We start from the raw sequence: 22642 nt of genomic DNA, 5'->3' as shown, positions 1-22642 counted from the left end.
TGGTATGTAATATAGGGGGAAATGTAGAAGCCTCTGCTAGGTTTTGCTGCAGTAACAGGAGCTCCCCTAACCCCCCGAATTTCAGTGGTTTAGAGCCACAGAGGTTTATTTCTCATTCAGGCTATTGCTCTGATTGATACCGTCTATATGCCATATGGAAAGAACAGCCCAATCTGTGATATCACTGGGCTCACGGCAGAGGGGAGAGAGAAATGGCAGAATCACATGGTGGCTCTTTAAAGACTGTGTTCAGTATGTCATTTTCATACACATTTCAATGGCCAAAACAAAGGACATGGCCATGTCAGTTGTCAACATCTCACAGGAAGGGGTAGTGAATATGTGGGAATGATGATGAAATATACAAAAGCAGTTATTGCAGAGGTTTTTAGGTCAAGATGATAGAGGTAGATGTGCTGAGATGTGGTTATATTCTGGATAAATTTTAGAATGGATTGCTGACAATCAGATACCGGAGAAAGAGAAGTCAAGAATGGCTCTAATGTTTTGCATTTAGCTGATACAATAGGGCCAAATTTATGAAATCAACAAAATCTAGCTCCTTTTTATTCACACTTAACACCTACTTGCTTTATGATATCTATTTGCAGTTATTTTGAGGGCTTTGATCTTTGGTGGTTAAGGTCATTAGTTACATGAGAGTCACTGCCTTGGTTAAGAGCATAAACTCTGGATAGGTCAATTTTCCTGGGGTTTCTAAGATTCTCTTCTTTGTGACCTTGGGCAAATTGGTTGATATCTCTGAGCCTCCATTTTATAATCTGTGTTGGTGGATAAGTTTTTCTTAGAGAATGTCTATAGCATGAGTTAAAATATGTGTCTGGAATGCTCATTTAATGGTAGCTCTTGTTTTTATTAGTTAGAGTCTAAGAGGAAAGGTTTAATGTGAGTGAGGACAGAGGCACCTGCACTGTAAGAAACCTGAGTTGATTTAAGAATATATGCTCATCATGAGATGGTGGGATCCTTTGCCTTTTCTCCCTGGGTCCTCACAACAGGCTTGTGGAATGAGGCTTATCACCCTCACTTTACTTACCAGCAAGCCAATGCACAGAGGCTTTAAGTGATTTCTCCCAAGGTCACACAGTTTGTAAAGCTAAGAAGTTAGTATTCAAACACAAGCCTGTTTGAATCTGAAGCTTGTCCTCAAATAAACAAGAATTTAAAGTCTTGGTGTTGCTTGCTATTTATACTGCACTTCTTTTTGATGGCATCAACTATCGTAAAAGTTAAATGGATAATGTATGAAGGGCAATCTGTGACTTCACTTCTAAGAAACAGTGAGAGTGATTCTTTTGCTCAGTGCAGGCAAATCCTTCTCAGAGGATATATGCAAATGTAGTACAGAATTAGAAAGCCTTATTTATACTCTGGGGCCAGGGAAATAGCTTTCTCACATAGATATAAAGAAAGCAATGTATTGTTTAAGGAAGGGAGAGAAGATAGTGGTAAAGTCTCGGACATAAGGAATGAGAGTAGAAATTCCTACTTGAGAGGAGACTAGGAAAAAAAATAAATGCAACTAAAAAACAAACATATGAGTATACCAGTTCAATAAGAAAAACATATTGAAAAGCTGGGGCCCAAAGCTGGTTGGATATGCATTGAAATCTTGTCCTTCATACATTAGGCGATCAAAGATGAAAAATAATTTGGAGAAATTCAGGAGTCTATAAAAGTATTCATATTCTTTAATTCAGTAATTTGCTTTCTGAGAATTCATTCCCAGAAAGTAATTCAAAATACTAGGAAAAAATGGAGATGTTCTTTGTAGAACTATCTGAATGATAGCTCTTTAAATATGTCCGTCCAACAGTTGGGTAATGGTTAAATCAATTATAATACTACTGCTCCCTAGAATTTGATACAGCTATTAAATCTCATGACATACATATTCCTTAAAAATACAGACTGAGGAATGAAGTACTAATACACGTTACAACATGGATGAAACTCAAAATCATGCTAAATGAAAAGTGCCGGAACATAAAAGGCCACCTATTGTATGATTTCATTTATATGAAATGTTTGGGATAGGCAAATCTATGGAGACAGAAAGTAGATTAGTGGTTGCTTTGGGCAGGGTGCATGGGAATGAGGTGGGGAAAATAGGAAGTGACTGCTAATGGGTACATGGTTCTTCTGGGGGTGATAAAAATGTCCTAATTTAGATTGGGATGATTGTTGCACAACCTCTGTGAATATACTAAACACTGTCCAATTGTACACTTTAAATGGTTGCATTGTATTTCAATAAGGTTACATCTCAATAACAATGTTCAAAAAAATGCAATTGGAGTATTTACTATAAAGAAAACCAAGTTATACAAACAAATGAAAAAACAAACCAGAAGTAAATATAAACAAATACCAACAGTGGTTTGGTTCAAAGGGTGAATGTATGGGCGAAAATTGTTGCCTTTTCCCATTCAAAATTTGTATAATGTGATTAGATTTCTTCTTTCATTAAAAAATATACATATAAGTATACTTATAACAAGTATAAGTAATATATATATATATATAATTAGCAAATAGAAGAACGATTGTCTCCCCCTCCACCAAACCAGTGTTCTTTCTTTCTACTTTGTTAAGTCAAGAATCAAAAAATTCAGGGGCGTCTGGGTGGCACAGTTAAGCGACTGACTGTTGATTTCAGCTCAGGTCACAATCTCAGGTTTCTGGGATTTAGCCCCGCATTGGGCTCCATGCTCAGCGGGGAGTCTGCTTCTCTCTCTCCCCCTTTCGCTGCTCATGCTCTCTCTCTCTAAAATAAATAAATCTTACAAAAAAAAAAAAAGAAATGAATCAGAAAATGTATAGTCCAGCAGCTTGCACAACCCCTTCTAGCCACTTCAGGCCTTTCCATATAATTCTATGAAGGAAAAGGCAACCACGTTAATGGGCATAGTAACCCCAAAGGGAAAACATACATACACATTAGAATTCTGGCATATTGAATATATGCGTGTTCTCATTTTTAGGAAGTGATAGAAGCAATTGCTGAGTGTGCATTTAAGACGTCACCTTTTCCAATTCTGCTTTCATTTGAGAACCACGTAGATTCGTAAGTATTCCACACATTCACTGGGGAGTCTTTTTCCCAAAGAAGGCATGTTTAATAATTGTGCATCAGATTTAAGATTATTTGACATTATTAATGGTGTTCCTCAGTGATGTTATGTCTTAAGTATCATGTTTTCATTTGCATATGTTGGGATTCACTCGCTTAAACCTCATTAACATTACAATAATCCACTGGGCTTGGGGAATCTATTTTCAGGTCACAGGATTTTAAATTAAGGACTCCTCTTTTTGCAATGGTGTAGAATAATACCATGTCTCTCTTTTGGTGGGCCATTTTTATAATCCTCCTTCATTAGCTCCTTCTATTGCATGCACATTTATAGTCTGTTTTGCCACGCAAAAATGGCCAGTTCAAATGGCCAGTTCCGAACACTCTGGAGTTGGTGGAGAGAAAGCCGCAAATTCTCTTCCACTGCCTGAGCTTACACAGAACTCAGACCACCAGATGCTCCTCCTTCCTCTTCCCACTGGTTGCCCTTGTTCGTTAGTATTTGTAAGTGTAGTCCTATTTCAAAAATAGCCTGCCCTTATCACTGAGCCACACAAAGAAAAGATACTCTGACTTCACTATTTTATATTCATTTTATCACAAAATGCCAGAGTAAGACACGTTTCTATCTAAAATGTGGGCATTAGTTTACCCTATCTTTACCCAGTTTAAAATCCTTCAAAATGAGAGTTTTCTCTACTTTGAATCAAAATTCAAGAAACTAAAATTCTGGTCCATGGAATGAAAGGCTGAAGACTGTGTAGAAGTGCCCACCATTGCTCAAAAGAGTATTTGTGATGCCCTCTCTTTCAACGACCTGAGCCAGATTTCTCAACTAAAAGCCAAGAGCACCTGTCCTAATGTGGCTCATGGGTTCTTTTTTTACCCTTCTTCTTATTGAAAAGTCTTTCTCAAGCTACTGATTGATTCCCTTTGTCCAGCTAATTTGCAACACATGCTTCAATTTACGAATTCTTTAAGAATTCCCTAAAATCTTAAACAGTTTGGTCATGAACACATTTCAGCCTGAGGAATTTCCAAGTAAATGTGATCATTTGTTACTGTGATCATGGAGAAGGGCCTTGTTTTGAAGTAACCAATTTTATAATTATCTGTATTTCTAGTTTGCCCTCAGGAAATCCATATTACATTTACCAGCTCTTGGTTCTGTTGCACTGGGAAACAGTCAGCCAATGAATGATTTAATCATTTGGCAGATAGTTTTTCTAACACTTCTGAGGGGCAGTTGAAGAGAAAAGAATTGATTCTGTTTCACTGCTATCTCTCTTGGAACTAAAGGGAGCGCCTCTTGAGTTGCTGTATTTAATACTTCATTTTCTGTGACGACCCTGACTCGCGCATGAGCGTTTTCTCATCTCTGCCCATCCATTTTTAACTGGGCACTAACAGTCCTTTAGCACCTTTCTTTCAGGCACTGTGGTTCCCAGACTTGTAGATGTATTATGTCTCTTTTCGAGAAATATCTCCAAATCTAGCATATTTATGGTCTTCAAGAAATGTTTCTATATAAATTAGACAAGATGAAAAGCTCTAGTTCCACTCTTGATTCTCACACCTGCCCCATTGAACTTTCCTATAAGGGAGCCAGAGAGCTATCAACAACTACCTACCACCACAAACATAATAACAGCTAATGTTTATTGAGTTTATATTATCTGCCGAGCAGCCTTACAGGCGTAAGGTCATGTAACCCCTCCCCACAAACCCAGGGGCTCCTAAGAATAAATATTATTGTGATAATCCCTATTTTGTAGATGTTAAAACTGAGCCCCAAAGAGAGTGAGTAACTTACCCAAAGCCAGGCAGCTAAAAGGTGACAGGGCTGGGATTCAAATCTGGCTGGTCTGGCCTCAGAAATCACGTTTCATCAGCACTCTCCTCACACCTAAGCAGATGCATCTGGAGCCTTCAAAATATCAAATTAAGACAACCAGAGCATCGACAAGGCAACTGTCTATAAATGTTAACTTTTATGTGGCTTGTGATCCTTAACCACAGGACATTTTTTGTGGTTTTCAACACCAAACCCACAGAGAGCCAAAATAGGGTGTGAAAACCAAACCTCGCATTGCACACAAAAGCGAAAAGACAGTGTCATGATACTGTCCTTTCTGGTTTAAAAATGAGATATTTAGCTATTAAAAGTTTATTAGTAATTCATATGCCACAAAAGAAAACAGGATGCCATGATAGTTACCCCAAACCAGTGAGATACACTTAAGGCAGTGAAATACTAAGATACTGAATTCTGTGGTGGGGGAAAGCTGTTTGTTTCATGTTTCCATGATCCTGGAGCTTCACATGTCAAAATTGCTCAGCTTCAATCCTCTCCCGTGGGGATTATCACACACCCAAAAAAAAATTGGTAAGCTTTTCCCCTTTGCTAGTAAAACCCTGTGCTTGACATGTGGGCCACCTCACCTCAGTGCTGAACCCAGTGGCAGACATCATTTTTCACTTGCAGCCCTCTTTCCCACACCTAGAAATAAACCTCAGAATCCTTCGCAACACGGTGACCAAGAGACACCTCCCCACAAAAAACATCCGCCACCTATTATTTGCCATCTCTAGTGGACCATTTCATTTTCCGGTGTGCTGCATCTCCAAAATGTCAGATTCAGAACTGTGGTTCAGGCTTCTTTGAGCCACACCTCGAAAACAAACTCACCCCGGAAGAAAGGAAGAAATCGACTGGATTTTCTGGTTTTCCCTCCAAGTACTTGAAATTCCCTATCTACGAACAACAAAGGGAGGTCTGCCATTAGGTGCTGGCAACTCATCCTTCTCCCCCTGCCCCATCAGAATCCCATAAAATGCAGATTCCTGAACCGTACTCCCACACCCCATTTTGAATTTGTAGAAATGAGACTTGCTCTCTAGCTGCAATGTGAATGTCTTTTATTTCTGCAGTTTTGACCCACTAAGTTGCTTGGTTTTCCTCTGACTTTGTCTATTCACTCTCCTCTCTGCTCTGATTCGGTTCCTGTCAGGTGTGTGTGTGTGTGTGTGTGTGTGTGTGTGTGTGTGTGTGTGTGTGTGTGTGTGTGTGTAGAACAGCCTGATTACCAAGTAGCCCATTTTACTTTTTCTTGGAAAACTCCCTCTTGTTCTCTTCATCTCAGTTGATTTTGAGGCAAACTTGAAAACGTCAGATTTAGATCCTTGTTCTTCAGAGTGCCTGATCCGCAGACCAGCAGCATCTGCCTGATTGAGGAGCTTGGTAGAAATGCAGAGTCGGGGCACCTGACTGGCTCAGTCGATACAGCGTGAGACTCTTGACCTCAGGGTCGTGAGTTTGAGCCCCACGTTCTGGGTAGAGTTTACTTAAAAAAGAAAGAAAGAAAGAAAGAAAGAAAGAAAGAAAGAAAGAAAGAAAGAAAGAAAGAAAGAAAGAAAGAGAAGAGAAGAAAGAGAGAAAGAGAGAGAGAGAAAGAGAGAAGAGAGAAAGAGAGAGAAGAGAGAGAGAGAGAAAGAAAGAAAGAAAGAAGAAAGAAGAAAGAAAGAAAGAAAGAAAGAAGAAAGAAAGAAAGAAAGAAAAAAAGAAGGAAGGAAGAAAGAAAGAAAGAAAGAAAGAAGAAAGAAGAAAGAAAGAAGAAAGAAAGAAGAAGAAGGAAAGAAAGAAAGAAAGTAAGAAGGAAAGAAAGAAGGAAAGAAAGAAAGAAAGAAAGAAAGAAAGAAAGAAAGAAAGAAATGCAGAATCTCAGGCCCCACGCTGATGCTGCCTAGGAAGTGTCATTTTCTTAAGACCCCAGGTAATTTGGATGAAGTGTCAGAGCGTTAATTTAAACATTGTGGTCCACTAACTACCCGCATCAGAGCTGCCTGCACGCTTGTTACAAATACAGGTTTCAGGATTCCTCTCCCAATTCAGTGAATCAGGGCCTGGCCCTTGGCCCTACCACCTGCAGCATTAACAGCTCTGGTGATTCTTTAGTGGAATCAGGCAAGATTTTACTCCAGCAAAATCCTTCCTAGGGCCTGGTTTGGGGACAGCCTGACAAAGGACAGAGGACTCTGCCTGTCACCTGCTTAGAGACACCTGGAACATCACCTCAAAAATCCCTCCACTGGTGTGAATATGGCTCCCCTAAAAATCCTGAAAGCAGGGCATTAGGGTAAAACTCTCTCTTTTTACTCCAGGTCTCTGGTCAAAGGAACTTGAGGTTCCCAAGTTGCAACACTCAAGAAAAATGTCATCTCCTTCAGCACCTGCTGACTTATTTTAATCTATCACAACAGTTCTCAAATTTGAGCATGCATCAAAATCACCTAGAGGGTCTGTGAAGACCCCTGCACCCGGCTTCTCCAGAGAGTCTGACTCAGAATCTGCACTGGAGGCCTTGAATCTGCATTTCTGACCAGGTCTAAGTGTGTTATGTTGACGCTACTGGTCTGTGGACCACACCTGGAGTAGCAAAGCTCTGTGACACTGAGTAGTGTCATTCTGTGAAAGCAAAATGAAGGGTTTGGACAGTTTCTCCCGTGCAGCCTGGAACGCTTTGGCCGAGCACAGGTGGACTTGTCTCAGCTATGGACGCAGAGCTGTTTGGCTTGGTTGAGCCCCTGGGCTAGTTATCCTTTGAGCAACAGCATCTGAACAGAGGATACCCAGACTGCTCTGCCAAATCAGCCACCTCTCTGCTTGCTCCCCAACTTCTAGTGACTTGTCCTTAAACAACCACCCCCATGCTTTTCAGGATCAGTCCTCTGGGTGGCAAGTTTTCCCCTCTCCCTGATCCTGGTGAGGAATATTCTGAGGGCTGCGTAAGCCACGTAGTAAAATCGCCTATAGGTCAAGAAAGGACAACGGCGAGAAGCTAGGAGGTCATTCTGCAGGGCTTTGCAAATTCTTTGATTCTCTTCTTTGCCTCTCCCTGCAGTTCCAACAAAGCAGTGGCTTTGGACTTCCATTTGAACTCCAGAGAACTCACTTGACCCCAAAAACTATATGCTATATCCTTTAAAAAGGGATATAAAAGTGGTTTTCCCGTGCACCACTGCAATACGATTTGAATCCCCAGAGCACCCCCTTCCCAGGGGGAAAAAACAAAACAGTCCATGATCCAGGTTTAATAGTTACAGAAGAGAGAAAGAAAAGAAGAATCACATTTTATAATTGATTTGATTTATAGTAAAGAAGGCTTTTTTGATCACTTACTTATTATTACTACAATCCCAGTTCTGCTAAAATGTATTAACATTACAGCAGGCAGAGACAACTACTGGAAATCAAGTTTGACAGCCTGTAGATCAAACTCACAGTCCATAAAACCCAATGGAATTGGATACCTTTGTAATGATATTTAACGTTCTACAGAATAAGAAAAAAAAATGTTATTGCTTTTTCAAAGGTCAAAGGAAGCAGGAATATTGAAAGATGCGGGTGTTCCCTCACATCGACTGTTTCCGTCTTAGCAAGTGCACAAGTCGCCCAGCTGAGTGGAGGCTGCCTCCTAACCCTGGATCATCTTACATCTGCCCCACTCTTTGAACGGGTCAAAGGCATTTGCATCCGTTACTCCACTTCATCTTCTTGGCACCTTCTGTCCTTTTCCAAGAACAGTTATTATCCTCATTTTACAGATCCAGAGTGGTTGAGAGTCTGGAGCTCAGCTCAAGAAAGCCTACAGCTCCAGCCTTCGTCTATCAGACCAGATTCCTCCTGGCCCATAGTCAGGCTGACACCACCTCTGCTGCCCTATTATGCACATAAAGGGTGCAGACACCTTTCCCCAGTGTGCCTGCTTCTTTTACCTTTCCTCCAGGATCCCCTCCCAAGTGGACACACTTCTGCCTGACTGCCCTTCTATGTTTTAAGATTCTCTCTCTCTCTCTCTCTCCCCCCCCCTTTTCCTCCCTCTCCTTCTCTCTCACCTCCTTAAAAACACTCCTCCACAGGGGAAGAATGAAGGGGGGGAAATCGAATAGGGAGACAAACCCTGAGAGACGATGGACTCTGAAAAACAAACTGAGGGGGGTGGGGGGATGGGTCAGCCTGGTGATGGGTATTAAAGAGGGCACGTTCTGCGTGGAGCACTGGGTGTTATACGCAAACAATGAATCATGGAACACTCCATCAAAAACTAATGATGTGATGTATGGTGATGAACATAACAATAAAAAATTTAAAGACCAAAAAAAAAAAAAAAAACACTCCTCCACAGCCTAGCTCTCTGCAGGTTAGACAAATCTCAAGCAAGGATTCACCTGGACTCACGGATGAGTTCTGCCCCCAAGGTCTTGCATTTGACTTAGAATCAGGAAATTGAACAAAAGGAACTGAGCCCATAATTCTGAGACATTGAAGAATCCAGTGACTGGCAAATGACCTGCTATACTCTCCGTCTGTGTCTACGGAGGCCAGCCTTTAGGAATAGCTTTCACTGTCTACCTGCCATGTGGTATTCAAATTCACAGAAGTCAGGATAATAAACAAGGGGGTTAGAATGATAAATACTAATCCTGAAGGGTAAGAGAGGGAATCTCCTCTTTCTGTAATTAATAACGAGAAGTAATCCTGTCCAAACTCTTTAAATAAGCCTCCTTGTTTGCTTTCTTTCTCTCATTCCCCTTAGCCCAAAGCAGCAAGCCAAGATGGCGGAGTATTGCCGACTGATCTTTGGAGACGCTCTTCTCATGGAACCACTGGAAAAATACCCAGTAAGCAGTTTCAAGGTTTATCCCTGAAGGAATGCCCCTGGGGTTGGGTGGGGGTGCGGGGGACTTCCTTACATCCTTTCCGTGTTCCTCAGTAAGATTCGTTCGGTTGGTAATGAAGTCTGACCAGGAGGAAACCATCAGTGTGCCCTGCTGAGGGTGAAAGACATGCCTCTGTTCTCCTCCTGTACCCTCCATCTCCTCCTGTACCCTCCATCTCCTTCCCCCTCTGACAGATGTGACTGTCGGGACTACAGAATTCCACCCCCCACCCCCCCACCCCCGATCACAGTCAGCCGTGGAGACATTCTGGGCAGACGGGGCTCTGATCACCAACCAGGAACCTCATCACACCCTTTGAGAGATATGGTTCAGCAAAATGGGACGTGGCAGGTGGCACCATGACACCCCCTTCTGGCCTTGCGTCCACTCCTCACGTCCTTGCATGTGCCTGTTCAGGGAACTCAGGCCTCCTATTGCCCTGATAGCATCCCTGCTTTGGGAAGGAAAGCAATTGGAATATCTCAAAGTAGCCTCTCCCCTCTTGAACCCTTTTTCCTAGTCTCCGCACATTCGTACATGGCTTCATACCAATCCCCCGACTCCTTGCAAGCAAAGAATAAAGGACCAGTGTAGGAGAGTTCACTGAACTTTCTAAAAATAACCCATCTTGGGACTTGCACACATGCTCTCTGATAAAATATCTAACAACCCTCTCATGGGAAATTGATTTTTCTCATTAGCCATGCAAGCTTGAAACACAAGAAATAAGCCTTGCAAATAAGGGTGGCTGGAATCTCGGAGCTGCAAGGAAATGTGAAGCCACCAGTCCAGTCCTGCTGATGCCAAGGACATGTGCAGCTTAGCTCCCGAGTTCTGGATGGCGGGAGGGGGGAGAGGGAGTCTGCTCCTTTTAAACTGCATCTGAAAGATTGATTCTGTATGCTTGCCTGGAAGCTCCTGCTCATCTTTACCAACGCTTCCTGACAGATGCCACACTAACTGGTCTCCCTCCTTTGAAAATCCAAGGCAGGGCCTTCCTATCTGTCCTAAACCAAAATGGTTGGATTTACGGTCCACAGCAAACTCCTGAACCTTTGGATTAGCAAGTCCCCCAGTACATTCCAGTGGTCTTATTCATGGGGATTTCGTTATGAAAAAAAGAGTTCGGTAATTAAAATATGCCTTTCATATGAAAAAAGAAAGAACTGCAAAGCAGCAAGACACACTTAGAACAGTTTACTGGGCTCTACTGAAGGTAGTAATGAATAATCTAGAAGCTCTTGGTGTCCAACACCATCCTGGCACTTTGGGGAGGGAGGCTGAAAGAAGGGGGCACTATTTTTTTTTTTTAAGATTTTATTTGTAAGTTATCTCTACCCACAACGTGGGGCTCGAACTCACCACCCCGAGATCCTGAATCGCACCCTCTGCCGACTAGCTGGCCAGGGCGCCCCTAACGGTGTGATATTTTTACAGAAGGCGCTTTTCTTTTCCATTAGCTGGAATCTGGAGTTCCTCTTCCAAGCCCCATGGACTTAATGCACAAAATTTTGGTGAAAAATAAGAAGAAATCGCACAAGTCATCGGAAGGAAGTGGCAAAAAGAAGCTCTCAGAACAAGCTTCCAACACGTACAGCGACTCCTCCAGCGTGTTCGAGTCCTCATCTCCAGGAGCTGGTAAGGGGTTAGGGACGCTTGTTCCCTGTTCCACATGGGTTTCAGAAGTGCTGACTTAACGTAGAAGGACGTTGAACATTTCTATTTGGACACGCTTTAAAACCGGGCTGGTTTTTCTATTTCTGCTACCAACTGAGTGGCTTTGTTAAAACTATGCATATGTATTATCTCCAGTTCTGTAGGTAGGGAGGCCCACGTGGGTCTCCCGAGGCTAAACTCTAGGTGTCAGCAGGGCGGCTTTCCTTTCTGGAGGCCCTAGGGAATCCTATTCCTTGCTGGTTCCAGCTTCCAGAGGCCACCCACATTTGTTGATTTATGGCTCCTTCCTCCAGTGTCAAGCCAACGATGCCCCATCTCACTTCTGGCATTGTACCGCCCTCTGACCACAGCCAAGAAAGGTCCTTTGCTTTTAGGAACTCACACCATTACACTGGACTCTTTTGGATAATCCAAGATAATCTCCCCCATCTCCAGTTCCTTAATCTATCTGCAAAGACCCTCTCACTGTATATTCACAGGGCACAGGACATATTCCCAGGACGTGGTCATTTGGGAGAGCCATGCTGTCTAGCACATTGGCCAAATCATCTTCAAACTGACCCTGTGATTTTAAGCTTCTCAAGGACAGTGATCCCTTAACATTCACTCAGGTCTGGGCACCAGATGATCACCGGATATATTCTCATTGATGATATGCTGAAGAGTTCTGGGCAATTCCACTTACCCATATTTTATAGATCTTTTAAAATGTAAAAAAAAAAGTTACTTGAATTATCTGTCAAAGCTCCTAGGTGATGCTTAATATCATTAATTTTCCTTTTAGATTTAAATTGAAATAGATTTTTGTGGTTGATGAGAAAAGGATTCCAAGTGGTCACCCCATTTCCTTTGAATTGCTTGTCATTTAGTCTGATTTCTGTTCTAGCTTTAATCAGAATCTTGGCAATCTGAAAAGGGCATTAGGAAGCTCTCCTGATTGGAGGGTGAATAAGGGGAGGAAGCTTGAAGCTTGAATCTAGGAAGTTCTTCAACGAGAAGTTTAACTGACACTGGAACAATCACTTTGGAAAACTGGCAGTATTTACAAAAACTGAACATATGCACACCCTCTGCCCCAGGGAGTCCCCTTCTAGGCTTATACCAGACAGAAATGTGTATAGACGAGTCATCAAGACAGATGTAAGGAATTGCTTAACACAACGCTACTCACAACAGCTAAAAACTGGAAACCAACCAAATGTCATCAACAGATAAAGAGGTTGTAGTGTATTCACACTGTGGAATAATATGCAACAATACCAATCTATCTTTGCACACAAGAATAGGGCTACATCTCAGAAACATAATGTTGAGTAAAAGAAATCAAATACAAAAAAGTATCCGCCATATTGATTCCATTCATATAAAGTACAAAAACAGGCAGAATGAGCCTATGCAGTTAGAAGTCAGGAAATGGTGACCCTTGAAGAAGTGGCTGGAAGGGAATCCGAGGAGGCCTCTGGACACTGGTTTTATTTTGTTTCTTGATCTCAGTAACAGTTATTAAGGTCTGCGTAGTCAGTGAAAATTCAACACTCTATACACGTACAAGTATGTATACTTCTCTATATACCTATCATATGTCAATTAAAAGACTTCAGAATAATTTTTTAAATTAAAATATAAACTCTAGGGCAATGGGGGGTGGACCAAGACACTGATTTATCTTTTTTTTTTTAATTTTTCCATCTCAATGGCCAATATCTTTTAAGGGTTAGATAAAAATCCTTATCAGCAGATATTATACAATTCTTTGAAAGGTTTTGTGGGGGGATAGTTTTTGAATGTGTATTTCAAACACTATTACGCAATTCTGAATCTCTTCTCAAAAACAGTTGTGTTCTCAGTATGAATGTTCTTTTGAAGGTTTGGAGGAAATATTGTTATGAGGCTACCTAGCATAATTCTTGAAACTCTTGAATCCAGGGAGGAAAGCAGGTCTTCCTTTGCATGGAGAAACTTGTTTTCCTGTGTGCCATTCTCCCTATCAGTTCTGTTCCTCTTATTAACTGGATGCATAACACAAATAACGATTTTTACAGGCGGTGAACATTATTGCTTAATACAAAGAAAAAGTGCAATCCGGTAGTAATTCGGTAGATTTCCTAAGCCAGCCCCATGGTCTGTTGTGCAATCTTTCTTAGAATGGAAAATTTGGGACATTTAAATAGGTAGGTAGGTTCTTGAAAAATGAGCACTGCTAATTTACCATTTGGTTTGTAGATGGTCTCCGGTAATGGGAACTCAAGTAACTTGAAAAATATGCAATGGTTCTTATTTCAAAACTAATTTATTTATCATGGTCCCTGTTGGCCAGGTGACTTTTCCAGGATTCAGCCCTTTGTCAAGTACACTTGTCTTAAAGAACTAGAATAAAGTAGTTTTATTTATTTATTTTTTTTATGGTGCAAGGTTTTAGGATCCTAAGATGCTTCCAAGACCCCGCCAAAGACTTATAAGGGAAAAACCAGGGTCTGCTCATAAAGTCATGGAAGACAAGTTCTTTCTTTCCCCCCATACACCAAAGAATGACCTGATAGAGTTATTTGAAATGATTGGTGTATTGTTATGTCCTGTAAAGCATTGTGTAAATGGTTTTGCCAAAGAAACTTTTAAATTGCTCTATAAAAAGAATCCCCTAATTAAAAAGCAAAAACTGGTTAAAAGAACTTGGAGCAACACATTTGATTATTTAAAAAACTTGAGTGCCAACTTCCTAAAAGAACATGTCTCTATATAAATATGTTTTCTAACCAAAATATAATGGATTCATCTTATTAACTAACACAATATCAGCATCATAAAGTGGCTGTATGTGCTTTCTTTTAATAAACAAGCCATAAATAATGATTTGTTGGTCCCAGAAATCTTTTCCCTCTAAAGATATTTCATGAATACTTTGCCCACTGCTGTCATTGAGTAATTGATTGAACTTCGTCAGCCAAATGAAAATATGTATAAGCTTCTTTGAAGACATGCTGTGGACACTGTGTCACTTATATAGATTAAAGGGGCAGCTAACTTTCAGAAGGTTTGAGGGGGGAGGGCCCTGCACGTGCAAGTTGCCTCATCGTTGAGCCAATATTGCCATCTACTGGGCTCGTCCTATTATTGCCCCGTGTGAATGCCGCAAGATAGTAGTCAAATCAAATAATGCTTTCTGTAGTATTTTACTTGAAAGTCTTTTTACATAACTGAATCACTGGGTCTGACTGAGGCCCAGAGCTGTGGCAGAATTTAATACCTCATGCTGGTATGAATATTTAAACTAGCAGAATCAACCACAAAATCTTCAGAGAGGAAAAAGAATCCATTGAAATGACTGTGTATTGGCTAACGATGAGGCTGAATTATGTTTGACTGAAGTAGATTTCCATGCATCATTGTGTTAAGGGTTCATGCATTTTATCCTGCTCTTTAAAACGGGACGTAGCCATTTTCTAAGAGATGTGCATTGCTTAGAGGACAATGCATCCATTAGAGAAGCCTGCGGGCAAGTCATAGGATACAATAGTTAGCTTACAGTCTTTGTGTAGTTAGGTATGCTGCCACAGCCCCACCCTTTCTGTCCTAGCTCTTGTCCTTGGCCTTCACTGTGAGGTCCCCTATGGCCTCGGAAAAGTGGCCCCAAAGTCACTGAGCACTGACCAAACATCGCATGAAGAGTCAGGGCTCAGAAAAAGAGAGAAAAGTGGGAACAGGGTAGTTTATCCCTTTTAGGGTCATACAGATCCTGAAAGACAAGGTACACATCAATATAGGATGTGTGTACCATAGAAAGCTGACTGTAGATGATGCCATATTTTTTTTAAACATACAGATAAAAATGTTAAGCATTTTCCATAGAAGGTGGGCATTTCAAATGTATTCGCAAACGAAACTTGGAGGAAAAAAAAAAATCCATATTCAAAATCTCAGGATGATTCTCTATATAATTAATAAAATTTAAATATCCAAAAGAATAATTTTAAAACCATGAAAGGCCAATATCCAAGGAAATTTTTGGCAATGCGCCTGTTAGCCTGTGCTTCGAACCTTCAAACCTGTTACCTCATGATCTTTTATTCAAATCCGACAGGGGAAGCTGATACCGAGAGTGATGACGACGATGATGATGATGACTGTAAAAAATCTTCAATGGATGAGGTAGGTATCTAGGGACTGACTTCGGGTCACAGAGGCACTTCCCCTAATTTGCCCACCCAGAAGGCTCCATCTGGATACAGTTTGTGGTCCCCTTCTGCCATCTAGTGGTCAAAAGAGTCATAGTTCACTTTAAAACTTTCAGCTATCCTGTTGGAAAATGAAAATGCATGCTGGGGTCTCCTGGGTGATAGACATTGGGGAGGGTATGTGCTATGGTGAGCACTGTGAATTGTACAAGACTGATGAATCACGGATCTGTACTTCTGAAACAAATAATGCAATATATGTTAAGAAAAAAAAAGAAGAAGAAGATAGCAGGAGGGAAAGAATGAAGGGGAGTTAAGTCGGAGGGGGAGACGAACCATGAGAGACGATGGACTCTGAAAAACAAACTGAAGGTTCTAGAGGGGAGAGGGGTGGGGGGATGGGTTAGCCTGGTGATGGGTATTAAAGAGGGCACGTTCTGCATGGAGCACAGGGTGTTAGGCACAAACAATGAATCATGGAACACTACATCAAAAACTAATGGTGTAATGTATGGTGATTAACATAACAATAAAAAATTATTTTAAAAAACGCATGCTGGGGTCTCTAAAGGAGTTAGCATGGCATTGAGCAAAGCTCTCTATAATGAACAATGCTGCTGAGACTGCCTTCCATCGAATGGGGTATCTGGAGGGTGAATTCAAAAATTCAATTCGTGACATCCAACGACCTGCTTCAATTTTTGAGGCAATTGAATGGATTGTCAAATGGCCCCAAATCCAGAGAAGACATGGGATTTGGGAGAAATGTTCAGAAATGTGACATCCATTCCTTTATTGTAATTTTGGAACCACTAGAGATCCTTATTGATGTAAGCTCGAACATCCCAAAGAACCTCACCAGTTCAGTGAATCTGGGATAGGTCAATTGGAATTTTTAAAACTTTGTTGTAGCAAGAGTCTTGGTCCAAAAGTTTATACCGAATCTGCTTTCAAATATATTGGAAAGCATCTGTCTCAGGGATAAATAATGAATGATAAACTATTCTTACATGATGTTCTTGCTCTGGTACTTACTTCCTTTCATGTAGTCTAAAGTTTTGATTAACTATGTTCCTCCACTAAATTTCAAGTCAATGTCCAGGAGGAAAACGAAATATGCCTGGTAAAGTAGTTCTGCCTGATAATTACTTCAATTGCACATAACTTTTATCACTGATTCTTGATCATTTAAAATTGTCTTACTAATTGGATGGTCCATTTGCAAATGAATATTTCCCAATTAACATTTAACTTAAATATTGCTACAGGAATTTAAAAAAAAAATCATGTCTCCATGCCTTCTGTCTTCTGAGAATGGGAGAAAATATTAGATCAGTCTACAGAGGTCTGTCCATGTCAATACTGCATAAAAACTTGATTAAAGTGATATGTAATAGCTAATCATAGCTAAAGTAACATGAGGTTTTACTATGTGCCAGGTACTTTTCTGAGCTCTTTCACATCAACTAACTCATTTAATAATCCCCAAAACTCTAGATGCTATCGCGACTGGTTTTATTCTAATTTAATGGGTAAGAAAACTGAGGCACAGAGCAGTTAAGTAACTTGCCCAAGATTGCACAGCTTCTAAGTGGTGAGTTTGGGATTTGAAATTAGGCCATCTGGCTCCAGAACCTGAGCTACTGACCCCTACCCTGAACTGTACTGCTTGCCTACTAGGCACCCAGGAACCAAGAAGGCAGGGAGAGATGAATGTTTGTAAAGAAAAGCAATAGCTGTTCACCCACCCCAACCTATTTCCACAAGGCAACTTTTTTTAAAAAACTTTTTTTTTTGGTTCACTGGCAGTCACCTACATACTAATTTTCATATTGTACAGTGAATTCCTGATTTCTTGATGTATTAACCTTAGACATCAGCTAAGGAATTTATGCTATGGCAGGTGAAATAGGGCTCAGGGCTTCTCAGATTGTAATGTGCATTGAATCACCTTAGTAAAATGGAGATTCTTATTCCGGGGGCCAATGCCCTTGGGGGGGCACACTGGGACCTGTCCCTAAACCTCCCTCCTACCACCCCACACTTGCCTACCTTATGAGCGAATTTTCTCCTGTGATGAACTTTCTATTGGCAATAATTTTTGGAAGAGGAGGGATGATGTTCTCTCTCGTGGGTCCCTGCATCTTTGCCCTGGGGAAAATAACCCTTGGGAAGGTAATGCTGACTCTGGGAATGTTATTTTTAATTCTGCTTCCAGGGGACTGCGGGGAGCGAGGCCATGGCCACCGAAGAGATGTCTAACCTGGTGAACTATATTCAGCCGGTCAAGTTTGAGTCATTTGAAATTTCAAAAAGTAAGTTTTCCCTGGAGAAGAAGCCCTAATGTAGCCTAGAATGAGTATCCTTTCAATACAAGGTAGTTAGAACAAAGAATATTACCCTTAACAGAACTCCTCTGGAAAGTCTTGAATATATGCCTGGGCGGACGATCATAACCATGTGAGAAGGTGTTCCACGATGTTTCCCCAGAATTCTTAGTAGGGCTGCAAGCCACCCATGGTTATCTGAAAGATACGAGAACACAGCTAACTGAGAGTTCCACAATTGTTTTTGTTCAACAACATAATGCGCTCCTTCCATTAGATAAGGGACAGTATTGAAATAAACTATTTACCCATCCCCCAGCAGGGGAGCGGCCAGAGAAGTGGTTAGCCCTAATGACTAGAAATAGAACACAATCAGTCAGTTCACCCACGTTCTGTTTGTCCAGCCTGTTTGATAACATTAACTTCACAGCATTTTTTGTTCTCCCTTCATCCAACTACACACATCCAATACTGGAGGCAAAGAAAAAAATAGCATCTTTCCCCCACCTAAAGAAAAGAGCCCTTTTATGAAATTGCCCTTTTTTTGATGACATGTAAGATGCTATTGGGTGAAGAGAATCCTTGGGACATTTTAGCTGCTTTTATGAGTGTGCTCTTAAAGGCTGAATTTTTAAACATAGCAGGCTCTGACAAAGCATAGTTTTATAAATACATCAAAATCTAAGCTACGTAATACGCTTACGTATAAGTGTATAATTTTGTCCAAAGAGCCTTAACTTTGTAGTATATAGTATCTAGATCTCTACAATGAGGAATTTAACTTTCAATACAGTTTATATATAAATATTTCAACATTTTTTTATTTTTATAAGTACTGATGCATCTTACTGCAAGTTGTTCAGTTTGAAACGTCCTATTTTTATATTTCTATAACTTTCATTGGCTGTCAAATGAGTTTTCCTAATTCATGAGTCAAAAGTTCCTAGACAAGTAGCCAAGTTGAGAAGGAACTGATGCATTGATAATCCTTCAGAACCTGGTAAGAACAGCAGGGGCCCAAGATTGACAAACAAGTACTTTTCTCCTTGTGTTTCACTCAACATACATTACCAAAGCACCTACTAAATGGACTGAATTTTAATTGGCAGTCTTGCTTAAATAACTAGTCAGATGAAAAGAGGTTTCTGATGGACCAAAAGAAGAGAAGTAAGGGTTTCCTATAGAGTTGATTAAATTGGGGAAAGGTAAGGAGATGGATAAAAGAGTCTAGGAATGACTTAGGAAGAAAAATGAGGCTTTAATTATGGAAAGTGGGCATCAAAGAGGGGGAAATGACTCAAAGGTAATAACTCTGTTTAAAAACTGAGAGCTGGGGGCACCTGGGTGTCTCAGTAGGGGCCAAGTGTCTCCCTTGGGCTCAGGTCATGACCCCGGGGTCCTGGGATGGAGCCCCACGTCAGGCTGCCTCTCAGCGGGGCGTCTTGCTTCTCCCTCTCCCTCTTCTCCTCCCCCTGTTTGTGCTCTCTCTCTCCTGCTCGTTCTCTCTCTGAAAGAAAGAAATAAAATCTTTAAAAAAAATTTTTTAATACGTAAATAAAAACTGAGAACTGTCGAGGTGCCTTGCTGGCTCATTCAGTTGAGCATCAGACTCTTGGTTTCAGCTCAGGTCATGATCTCAGGGTCCTGGGATCGAGCCCCAAATCCAGCTTTACACTCAGCCCAGAGTCTGCTTGAGAGTCTCTCCCTCTGCTCCTCCCCCCATTTGCCCACACACTTTCTCTCTCTCTCAAATAAATAAAATCTTAAAACAAAACAAAAAAAAAACATAAATTTAAAAAAAAAAAAAAAACCCTGAGAGCTTTCTAACCACACTTGCCTCAGTACTGTGTGTGACACTTTGGTTTTTACCTGGGAGGAAGACAGAGAAGCTGTTGGACTCTTAGTCTTTACAGACTAAGATAACTTTGTTTTGTTTCTTCCATTCTAATGGGAAGTTTGGATTCCACTTTAAAAATGTTGCTCCTGTATTCTCCTGAGACCTCTAGCACATTCATCTCTCAGGCCTCTCTTATCTAATCTGAAAATGAGGCCATCAGGCTGGAAAATTTCCAAGGATTCTTCTGCTTTGAAATACCCTGATCTTAATGTCACATTAGTTATCTGAACCGAAGGGGCGCGTACAAACTGAGGGAATGACAATGCGAGAATCAAAGAGAGAGGCAGAGACACCAGTCTGAATGGATTTAGAACAAAAGATTCCCCCAGGGCTCCTTTTCTTTTTAACAAAACAGCTTTCATTTACCACATCTTAAAATTCATTTCCCCATCCTAATACAGGGCCATAAGCATAGCTGACTCAGGTGGTAAGAATTAGGAGAGACAGCTTCTTAGAAGATTCAACTTTGGGTACACGTAAATGGTTCACTGAAAGAAATACATTTATAAAGTTGCGATGGGGATTCATTGCCCTAACTTCACTGAACACGCGCCTACTTCTTACATGTTATAATTTATACCGTTACATTTTACTTCTCGCCCGTTTTTCTTGTCATGAACTCAGAAAGAAACAAAAGTTTTGAAATGTCTTCCTTCGTGGAAACCAAAGGCCTCGAGCAACTGACGAAGTCTCCAGTGGAATTTGTAGAGTATCCTTGATTTGACGATTGACCGCTGAAGTGACCCAATTGAAGCCACATACCATTTGTTTGATTTTTGTCTTGAATAAGGAGAAAGATGCATGATATGGCTTCCCACTGTCACGTGGGTGTGAGAAACAGTTTCAGGTTTCATAGGCGAGGCTGAGGGGGGTGGCCTCGCACTGGTCTCTCAGGAAAAGAAGCTAAAAATCAAGGTGATTTTCACACCATCAAGTCCTTTCTCATGTGGCAATTTGCTTAATCTTTCTGAATTTCCTCATCTGTAAAACAGAAACTGTGATATCAGCTTTATGGCTAACCTTTTGGGTTAGGGACAACATGAGTCAAGTGTGTGTATACATATGTATACATATGTAAGATAGGCTATATGTAAGACAGAATATTATATATGTAAATATAAACTTTCTTGGCATGTCACATCCTTACATGTAATAGGTGTCCAATCAGAAGATAGTTGGGATGATGATAAGAATATAAATTTTAGGACGCCTGGCTGGCTCAGTCAGAGGAGCATGTGACCCTTGATCTCGGGGTCATGAGTTCCAGCCCCACATCGGGTGTAGAGATTACAAAAAAATAAAAATCCTTAAAAAAGAAAAATATAAATACATATTACCAATAATGGCTTTGTTGATAGTCCTGACAACAAAACCTTACAATTTTTATCCATAGATCAAAAATGAAACAAGTCTTTAAATTTTTTTCATGAAAGTAATAAATAGTAAATGCCACAAGCAGCCCAATTTCATGAAGCAAGTCCCAGAATAAAAATAAAGTCACCCTTAGAACTCATCCACAACAGGAGAGGGAACAAATGTAAAACTCCACACACGAAGTCACACTCTTAAGTGTTGCCTCTTGGGTAGACCTTCCATTCGCTGTCTTATCTTTCTGAACCCTCACAATAGACCTAGAATGTAGGGATTGTTCAATCTATTAAGGAGGGAAACCAACTCACAGTGTGAGGTAACTTGTTCCCCTGCCCAAGCTCACAACTTTAGCTAACCTCTGCCAAATTTGGTAATAGGAAGAGTCGGCCAGCTTTTAAAGACATAGCATTGTTTAATCACTACGTAGTAGTTGAGAGCTAATGGTTCTCAGGATCGAAAACTGATGGCAGGAGGAACTCAAATACAAAACAAGGTCAGCACCTTCTACGCTCTATTTACCTTGTTATCCATCATGAAGTGTACCACAGTCTTGGCAAACAGCATTCTCAGAGAAGGTTAAAAAATGAGCAGAGAGCATTTCAAAAATAGCCATGCAGTTCACATTAACTTTCTGCCAAAGACAATATCACGCTCTCACATGCTTAGACACGCTTGAGCTTCCTCATGTGTCCTTCATCGTGAAGCCTGTCCTTAATAATCTCCGCAAAATCACACTGACTTTGACTCGGTCATTTTCGCTACCCCATTAGTTTTTACCCACAAGGCTCTGCAAAGGTGATAGTACATTTCTATTATAAAAGTCCATTTATTCCGTGTGTTCGGGAAGTTTTTGACCTTTTTCATCGACTAGCCCAATGAGATCATCAACAGCTAGTTCATTTTCCAATGGAAAAGGAAGAAGGTGGCCTCTCAGTTAATAGTATTGGTTAATTATTTTTATAATTGTATTCACTACTTAACATGATGGTCCAGATATAACAAAATGCAGCTTAGCAGAATATATCCAAAAGGAACCCGTGTGGATTCATCTAACTACATGCCTCAGCTCTTCTGGAATGCGGGTTGCCAAATGGTTGCACTTAATTTTCAAACTGTGGGTAAGTAACACAGTTAAAGTTCATTTCCGTTCTGTTATAAAGCCACATTTCCAGATGAAAAGAGAAGCAAATTTCAGTGAATTTCATACAGAAAAAAGGTAACCTTTGAAAACAGAGAAACTGTCTTTAATAGTTTATGAACAAGTCTTTGTTTCTAGTGGTTTTCCATTATTTTCAAAGAAAAATTTTTATGCTATTTAAAGCAATATGTAGAGGGGCACCTGGGTGGCTCAGCTGGTTAAGCGTCTGCCTTCAGGTCAGGT

General features: G+C 40.7%; 1 protein-coding gene across 7 annotated transcripts in view; it reads left to right on the top strand.

Moving 5' to 3' along the window:
• PLCB1 (phospholipase C beta 1) overlaps positions 1-22642 on the top strand; it is a 714547-nt gene that overhangs the window by 555722 nt on the left and 136183 nt on the right. For all 7 annotated transcript variants that reach the window (XM_027621223.2, XM_027621225.2, XM_027621224.2 and 4 more), the window contains exons 12-18: positions 3006-3088; positions 9694-9778; positions 11278-11455; positions 15573-15640; positions 17885-17981; positions 20515-20599; positions 22255-22379. In XM_027621223.2, coding sequence (XP_027477024.1) covers positions 3006-3088; positions 9694-9778; positions 11278-11455; positions 15573-15640; positions 17885-17981; positions 20515-20599; positions 22255-22379 — 721 coding nt within the window. The remainder of the gene's footprint in view (positions 1-3005; positions 3089-9693; positions 9779-11277; positions 11456-15572; positions 15641-17884; positions 17982-20514; positions 20600-22254; positions 22380-22642) is intronic.

The sequence above is a fragment of the Zalophus californianus genome, chromosome 8 (genome assembly GCF_009762305.2).
Source record: "Zalophus californianus isolate mZalCal1 chromosome 8, mZalCal1.pri.v2, whole genome shotgun sequence".
NCBI lineage: Eukaryota > Metazoa > Chordata > Mammalia > Carnivora > Otariidae > Zalophus > Zalophus californianus.
This window is presented reverse-complemented; position numbering and strand designations above follow the sequence as displayed.